Source organism: Penaeus vannamei, chromosome 21 (assembly GCF_042767895.1).
Source record: "Penaeus vannamei isolate JL-2024 chromosome 21, ASM4276789v1, whole genome shotgun sequence".
Lineage (NCBI taxonomy): Eukaryota > Metazoa > Arthropoda > Malacostraca > Decapoda > Penaeidae > Penaeus > Penaeus vannamei.
In genome coordinates this window covers 467,432-474,931 of record NC_091569.1, presented here as the reverse complement: position 1 = coordinate 474,931, position 7,500 = coordinate 467,432, and the positions used below count along the sequence as shown (strand labels likewise).

General features: G+C 47.0%; 1 protein-coding gene across 2 annotated transcripts in view; it reads right to left on the bottom strand.

Moving 5' to 3' along the window:
* Window positions 1–7,500, bottom strand: part of LOC113804851 (uncharacterized) — a 135,018-nt gene that overhangs the window by 62,487 nt on the left and 65,031 nt on the right. For both annotated transcript variants that reach the window (XM_070135762.1, XM_070135764.1), the window contains exon 4: window positions 581–726. In XM_070135762.1, the coding sequence (XP_069991863.1) occupies window positions 581–726 (146 nt within the window). The remainder of the gene's footprint in view (window positions 1–580; window positions 727–7,500) is intronic.

The window sequence follows — 7,500 nt, the reverse complement described above, 5'->3', positions numbered from 1 at the left end:
GAGAGGAGAGAGAGGAAGGGAGAGGGAGAGAGGAAGGGAGAGGGAGAGAGGAAGGGAGAGGGGAGAGAGAGGAAGGGAGGAGAGGAGGGAAGAGGGAGAGAAAAGAAGGGATGGAGGGAGTGGGAGAGAGAGAAAGGGAGGGGTGGAGGGAAAGGGAGGGATGGAGGGAAAGGGGAGAGAGATGGAGGAAGACGGAGAGAGAGAAACGGAGAGAGGGAAGGAGAGAAGAAGGGACGGAGGCAGGAAAGGATAGAGAGAGAGAGAGAGAGAGAGAGAGAGAGAGAGAGAGAGAGAGAGAGAGAGAGAGAGAGAGAGAGAGAGACAGAGAGAGAGAGAGTATAAGAGAAAAAGAAAGAGAGAACAAGAGAAAGAAGAGAGATCGACGAAGAAAGACAAAGAAAAAGTGGAAAAAGGAGGAACGTACAACCTCACTCACGACCCCCTCCCCCTCCCCCTCCCCATTGAGAAGCCTGGACAAAGCCTTCCGGCACAACAACCCCACCTTCCCCCTCCCCCTCCCCATCCCCCTATGCTTACCTGGGGCCCACCTCCCCCTCCCCATCCCCCCCCCCATGCTTACCTGGGGATGCGCTCCCTACTGCAGGAGGAAACGCTGGAGGTGACCGACGTGTTGGAGGCGGAGCGACGAGGGCGCAGGGAGTCCCCCCGGTTGACGACGCCCCCGCGGGAGGTGATGCTGAACTGACGAAGGCGACACACCCCCGTCTGTGGGCGGAGGCGGGGAGGGGGGGGTCAGTGCCGGGGCGACTGGACTAATGACGGGAGTAATGATATTATCAATGCTAATGATAATGCTGATAATAATGATGATAATAACAAAAACAATAGCAATAATCTATAATAACAATAATGATAATAATTCTCATTATGATGATTATAATGATGATTAAGATAATGGTGATTGATGATGATGGCGGTGGTGATGAACAAAAGTGAGAGAAAAGGGAAGTTTACATAATTTTGCTATCCTGTGTAATGTGTCGTTGCGATGATAACCTGTAATGATAATGGCAGGTCCTCTTAATCTGCATGCCTGTATTGCTGTGCCGTTGACGCAATACATCTATATCTATCTATCCTTCCATCTATTATATATATATATATATATATATATATATATATATATATATATATATGTATATATATATATATATGTATGTATGTATATATATCTACATATACTGTGTATAGGCACACGTACATATATATGCGTGTTTGAGTTCGAAAAAGTCCATGGCATCTCCCTTTGCCGAGCTAAAACATGTTACTTACAAGACAAGAAGCCACAAAAAAAATAATAATAATAAAAAATAAAAAAAATAAAAATCTGATTTCCAAAAGTGCCAAACACTAGTGTTAACGAGGCTTCCACAGGCTCGGTCGAAGGGAGCAATCGAAGGGAGGAAGGGAAGGGGGGAGGGAGGGAAAGGAGGGGGGGGGGGAGGGAGGGAGGGAGGGAGGGAGGGAGGGAGGGAGGGAGGGAGGGAAGGGGAGGGAGGGAGGGAAGGGAGGAGGGAGTGTGAGAGGAGAGGAGAGGGAGGGAGGGAGAGAGAAGGAGGGAGAAGGGTAGAAGGAGGGAGAAGGGGAGAAGGAGGGAGAAGGGGAGAAGGAAGGATAGGAAGTGAGAGAAGAGGGAAGGGAGGGAGGGGAGGTAAGGAGGGAGAAGGAGAGAAGGAGGGAGAGGGAGAAGGAAGGATAGGAAGTGAGAAGGAGGGAGAGGGAGGGAGGAAGGGAGGGAGAGGGAGAAGAGAGAAGGAGGGAGAGGGAGAAGGGAGCAATCAGGCAAAGCCGCGGCGCCTAATGGGTCCCCCGTGAACCCCGGGTTAAGGGAGTGAGCGCATTCCTCTCGCCCTCGACGCTCGGGAGGAGGAACCGCGGGAGGGGAGGAGGCGAGGCGAGGACGCGACCCTGACCTTCGGGTGTTTTGTTCTCCCCTCTCTCTCTCTCTCTCTCTCTTTCTCTCTCTCTCTCTCTCTCTCTCTCTCTCTCTCTCTCTCTCTCTCTCTCTCTCTCTCTCTCTCTCTCTCTCTCTCTCTCTCTCTCTCCCTCTCTCTCTCTCTCTCTCTTCTTTCTATCTATCTCTATCTATCTCTATCTATCTCTTCTCTCTCCCTCTCTCTGTCTCTCTCTCTCTCTCTCTCTCTCTCTTCTTTCTATCTATCTCTATCTCTCTCTCTCTCTCTGTCTCTCTCTCTCTCTCTCTTTCTCTTTCTCTCTCTCCCTCCCTCTTCCTCGGGAGGAACACGGCGGGAGGGGAGGAGGCGAGGCGAGGACACGACCCTGACCTTCGGGTGTTCTCTTGTTCTCCCCTTTTTCTCTCTCTTTCTTTCTCTTTCTCTTTCTCTTTCTCTCTCTCTCTCTCTCTCTTTCTCTGTTTCTCTCTCTCTCTTTCTTTCTCTTTCTCTTTCTCTTTCTCTTTCTCTTTCTCTCTCTCTCTCTCATGTGCTTGTGTGTGTGTGTGTGTGAGTGTGTATGTGTATGTCTATGTGTATGTGTATGTGTATGTGTATGTGTATGTGTATGTGTATGTGTATGTGTATGTGTATGTGTATGTGTATGTGTATGTGTATGTGTATGTGTATGTGTATGTGTGTGTGTGTGTGTGTGTGTGTGTGTGTGTGTGTGTGTGTGTGTGTGTGTGTGTGTGTGTGTGTGTATGGGTATGCGTATGCGTATGCGTATGTGTATGCGTATGTGTATGCGTGTGCGTATGTGTGTGCGTGTGCGTATGTGTGTGCGTGTGCGTGTCTGTGTCTTTGTGTGCGTGTCTGTGTCTTTGTGTGCGTGTCTGTGTCTTTGTGTGTGTGTGTGACCTTAAGGACAGAATGCGCTACAACTGCAGTATTTGTAAGGCAGTAAACTGTGGCCTTTCGAATCCCGCGAGATTCTCATTAAGCAGAAAAAGGTTTGTCTGATGAAGAGCCAAGTGGAACCTAAATCTCACACCTTGTCAATGGGACTGTTTTGCCCTCCTCCTCTCTTTCTCTCTCTCTTTTTTCTCTCTCTCTCTTTTTTCTCTCTCTCTCTCTTTTCTCTCTCTCTCTCTCTCTCTTTTCTCTCTCTCTCTTCCATTCTCTCTGTCTGTTTCTCCCTCTCTCTCTCTCTCTCTCTCTCTCTCTCTCTCTCTCTCTCTCTCTCTCTCTCTCTCTCTGCTATGCATAATTTTCCTCATGCTCCGTCAATAAATATTCGGACAGTCCTGATATATAATTTTTTAAACATGAAACCAATAAGAAAATACAACCGGCGTAGTTATAGCCATAAAAAACAACACATATCAGGCAGTTCTGTCCGGCTCTTCCTTTGTCCTTTGTCCGCCATTCTTTAGCACTTCCTTTGACCTTTGACCTCGTCTGGAAGGGCTTTCCGGAGTCGCCGAGATCGCTGTCACCTTCGCGGTCGAAAGTTTAAGTCTGGAAGCAACTCTGTGGCGGTCGAACAGAGCCTAGCTGCTGACGCCTTTCTTGCACGCTTCTTGGTGTCACTCTTCTTGATCCCTGGCGATTCCTCCTCTCTGTATAGAATGAGTGGATCGTGCACTCGTAATTGGGAAGAAAAAGGAGGAAGAAAGATGGAGGAAAGGAAGAGGAAGGGAGGAGGAAAGGAGGAAGGGACGATTAACCCGATGTTCGTGGATCCAAGGCAGCCCATTGGTGACTTTTGGTGTCTTTTGTTGCCCACAGATGGCTCCACGTGTACTCAGAGTTCATACGTGGGCATCGGTGACCCTGCCTCATTTCCCCGTCCCTTAAATCTTCTTGAATAATGTATTTTTATATTGCTATTTTCCTCGTTCTTTCTTTCTTTACCCGGATATTCTTTTCTGCAGTCTCTCTCCTTCGCTATCTTACCGCTGTCTTTCTATTATGTCCTGATTTCTTTCGGTAGTGTGTCTTCAACTTCATACTGCAGTGTCTATCCTTCATTCACATACAGAATCTTTCGTTAATTCTCTGTTTTCCTCTCTTTCTCTCAAGTAACGACAATGTACGATTTTTTTTTTTTTTAGAAGTCACTTCCTTGAATTTGACTAAAATAATATACTTTCTGCTTATGACTAATAGGAAATTACTCTTCCCTATTTTGAAAGAAAGGGCAATTTAGAAAAGGATAAAGTCAGTAGGATTTGCATCCTCACTGCCTGGTTCTGCTGTCGTTCCCGTCGTCTCCTCCTCGCCTCCTCTTGTCGCCGGACTCCGCGAGCACAATGCTCCTCCTCGCCCACTCCTCCAGGGTCATAATTCACTGCTGCAGGAGTTCCGCCCGAGCAGAAACTCTGAAAGACGGGCTGTCGGCGGGCTGGCGGCGGCGCCTCCTCCGCCTCCTTTGTGTCTCGGTCGGGTGGGAGTCCCATGACTTGTCGCGAGTGATAGGCCTTCGTGTGGGTGAAAGGAAGTGGAGTGATGCCTCTTCTATATATCTTACCGTGTTAGGGCTTGGTGAAGGATGCTCTCGCTCTAAGGACAACGACAGTTTATCAGCTGGGGAGGAAGATTCAAAAAGAACACTTGACACGTGCCACCACATACAACTGCGAATGAGACTGACGAGGCGGGTGTAAGCGGATGAGAAACTGCTCGGGCCTTTTAGGAAAACCCAAGTGACAGCCTTTGATAATATGTTTTTGGAGTGTGTACACGTCGCATCAGTACAAACAGATCCAACGGTTATACTGTTACGATTTCTAAAATTCATCTGCAGTTTAATACTCCCAATCTGGATCTGGTCAGCTTGAGCAATTGTTTATAATGAATAAATATCTAAAACTCTGATTAAGAATGAACTTCATGAAATACTTATCTAAGGGCAACCACCATGTCGCTTTGTCTAAAACCACTAAATACCCTCCGACCTTAATTTTACAAGCTGTTAATGCCAAAATCAAACCCCACTCCGGCCCGCAACGTCCCCAGCCAGACCCTAATAAAAAAAACGTTTCAGCGCAACGTTCCGCGACGAAAACCAAGACAAAGAGCAGGCGCCTCAGACGAGAAAATTTATCCACAACAATTACACGAGAAGCGACGACCAACCGGAAGACACAAACACAACAGGCTGGCGACGTGAGGCGACAGATTTCAAGTTGCAAAAGAAGGGTTTCGCTGCGTCTCGCTTCATCTGTCGCCTCCTTAACGCTTAACAAAAGCTGCGAAGACACGGAGGACTGCGCCGGATACTGCTGGAGGAGGACGTCTTGGAGGAGGACGTCTTGGAGGAGGACGTCTTGGAGGAGCACGTCTTGGCGGCCGGCGCGGGCTCCCGTCCTCAGAGGGGGTGGGGGTGGGGGGGGAGACTAACAGAGAAGTAGTGACGATCAAGCAGAATGGAAAGAGAAAGAGAACAAGAGAAAGGGGGAGGCAGGGAGGGAGGAAATAGATACATACATACATACATACATACATACATACATACATACATACATACATATATATATATATATATATATATATATATATATATATATATATATATATATATGGCAATACTAATTCAGGTAGCCGTGCTATATATACAAAGGAAAGTATAACAGAATTATTGACCTCACTGGTTGTGCTTTAATTGAAATTCAGAAGTTGCCTCTCCACAGTCCACAGACTCGTTGTCTCGGACCGTCTCGAATGAAAACAATACTGTGAGCTTTCTGCAAAATACAAAACAGGGAGGTTTGGAAGGTATGCTTCGTTTGTACTGCAAAATACCCCCAAGGTAAGGGGTCAGGAAATACGCCCAGGGAAGGGGGTCCGGGTTGGGTTGGGTTGGGTTGGGTTGGGTTGGGTTGGGTTGGATTGGATTGGATTGGATTGGATTGGATTGGATTGGATTGGATTGGATTGGATTAGGTTAGGTTAGGTTAGGTTAGGTTGGGTTGGAGTTGAGTTGGGTTGGGTTGGGTTGGGTTATGTTGGGTTGGGTTGGGTTGGGTTGGGTTGGGTTGGATTGGATTGGATTGGATTGGATTGGATTGGGTTGGGTTGGGTTGGGTTACGTTAGGTTACGTTAGGTTACGTTAGGTTACGTTATGTTACGTTATGTTACGTTATGTTACGTTACGTTACGTTACGTTACGTTACATTATGTTACGTTATGTTACGTTAGGTTGGTTAGGTTAGGTTAGGTTTCGTTTCACTTTTAATTCCACTATTTCTTCCGTGTATGTGCCCCGCCCCCCCCCCACCCCCGCCCACCTTCAACCCCCAATTCTCCACGGGTCACCCAAGATTGAAGGGGATAGGAGAAAAAAAAACAAACTAATAGGCGCGGCTGTCTTAGAGTTTACCACATATATATATATATATATATATATATATATATATATATATATATATATATATATATATGTATATATATATATATATATATATATATATATATATATATATATATATATATATGAGAGAGAGAGAGATATGAGAAGAGAGGAAGAAGCAAGAAGGAGCAACATTCAAGCGAAAGAAATGAATAAAAAAGGAATAGGAAACTGAAATTAACAAGAAGCCGAAAAGCGGAAAAGTTCAAAAGTTCACTTCGTGGACACCGCACTCAATGAGGTGCCATCCCCGCCGCCCACGCCGCGCTCGCCAACACCGAAGCCGCTGAAAGGTCACACAGACTGGACGCTCAATCATTCATGAAACCATAAATTGCCTGCAAATTGCGGTTCGAGAAATCGCGTCAGTCGCGTGCGGGCGAGGCGGGGCTCACACATAGGCCTATAAAAACGTCACACACGTGTGTGTGTGTGTGTGTGTGTGTGTGTGTGTGTGTGTGTGTGTGTGTGTGTGTGTGTGTGTGTGTGTGTGTCCCTGTGTGCGCGTGTGCATGGGCGTGCACGTTCACACGTGCATCTGCATGTACATTTGCGAGTGTGCAAAAATCACAACAGAGGAAGGGGACAGAGAAGCAAGCAAGCAAGCAAGCAATATATATATATATATATATATATATATATATATATCACTCACGAAGCCCGAACACGAAAAACATATATAACCATATAGGAGCAACTATAATCCTCTAATGAGGTAGTACCACGTTTCAAAAAAATACATATTGAAAAATAATCGGCAGGACGCCCCCTCCCCCGCCCCCTGAGCAGGAAGGATCAGGCAGAGGTCTCTCGAGGATCAAAAGGAGGGATCAAAGGCGGCGGGCGAGGGTCGGGCACCCAAGGCGGCGACATCCTGCAGGAGTTGACGCCGAGGGAACCGAATTAGGGCTTAATAGAGCACGGGAAATCGGTAACGAGGTCTTGAAAGAAAACGCTAAAATATGTTAAGGAGAGACTTTAATGTTTTCTGGATGAGGAAGCGATTAAGAAGAGAGGGGAAGAGGGATAGAGAGTGAGAGAGGAAAAGGGAGGAAGGAAGGGGTAGAGAGAGGAGGGAAGGGGTAGAGAGAGGAGAGATGGGAGAAAGAGGAGAGGGAGAAGGAGAAGGGAGAAGGAGAGGGAGAGGGAGAGGGAGAGGGAGAGGGAGAGGG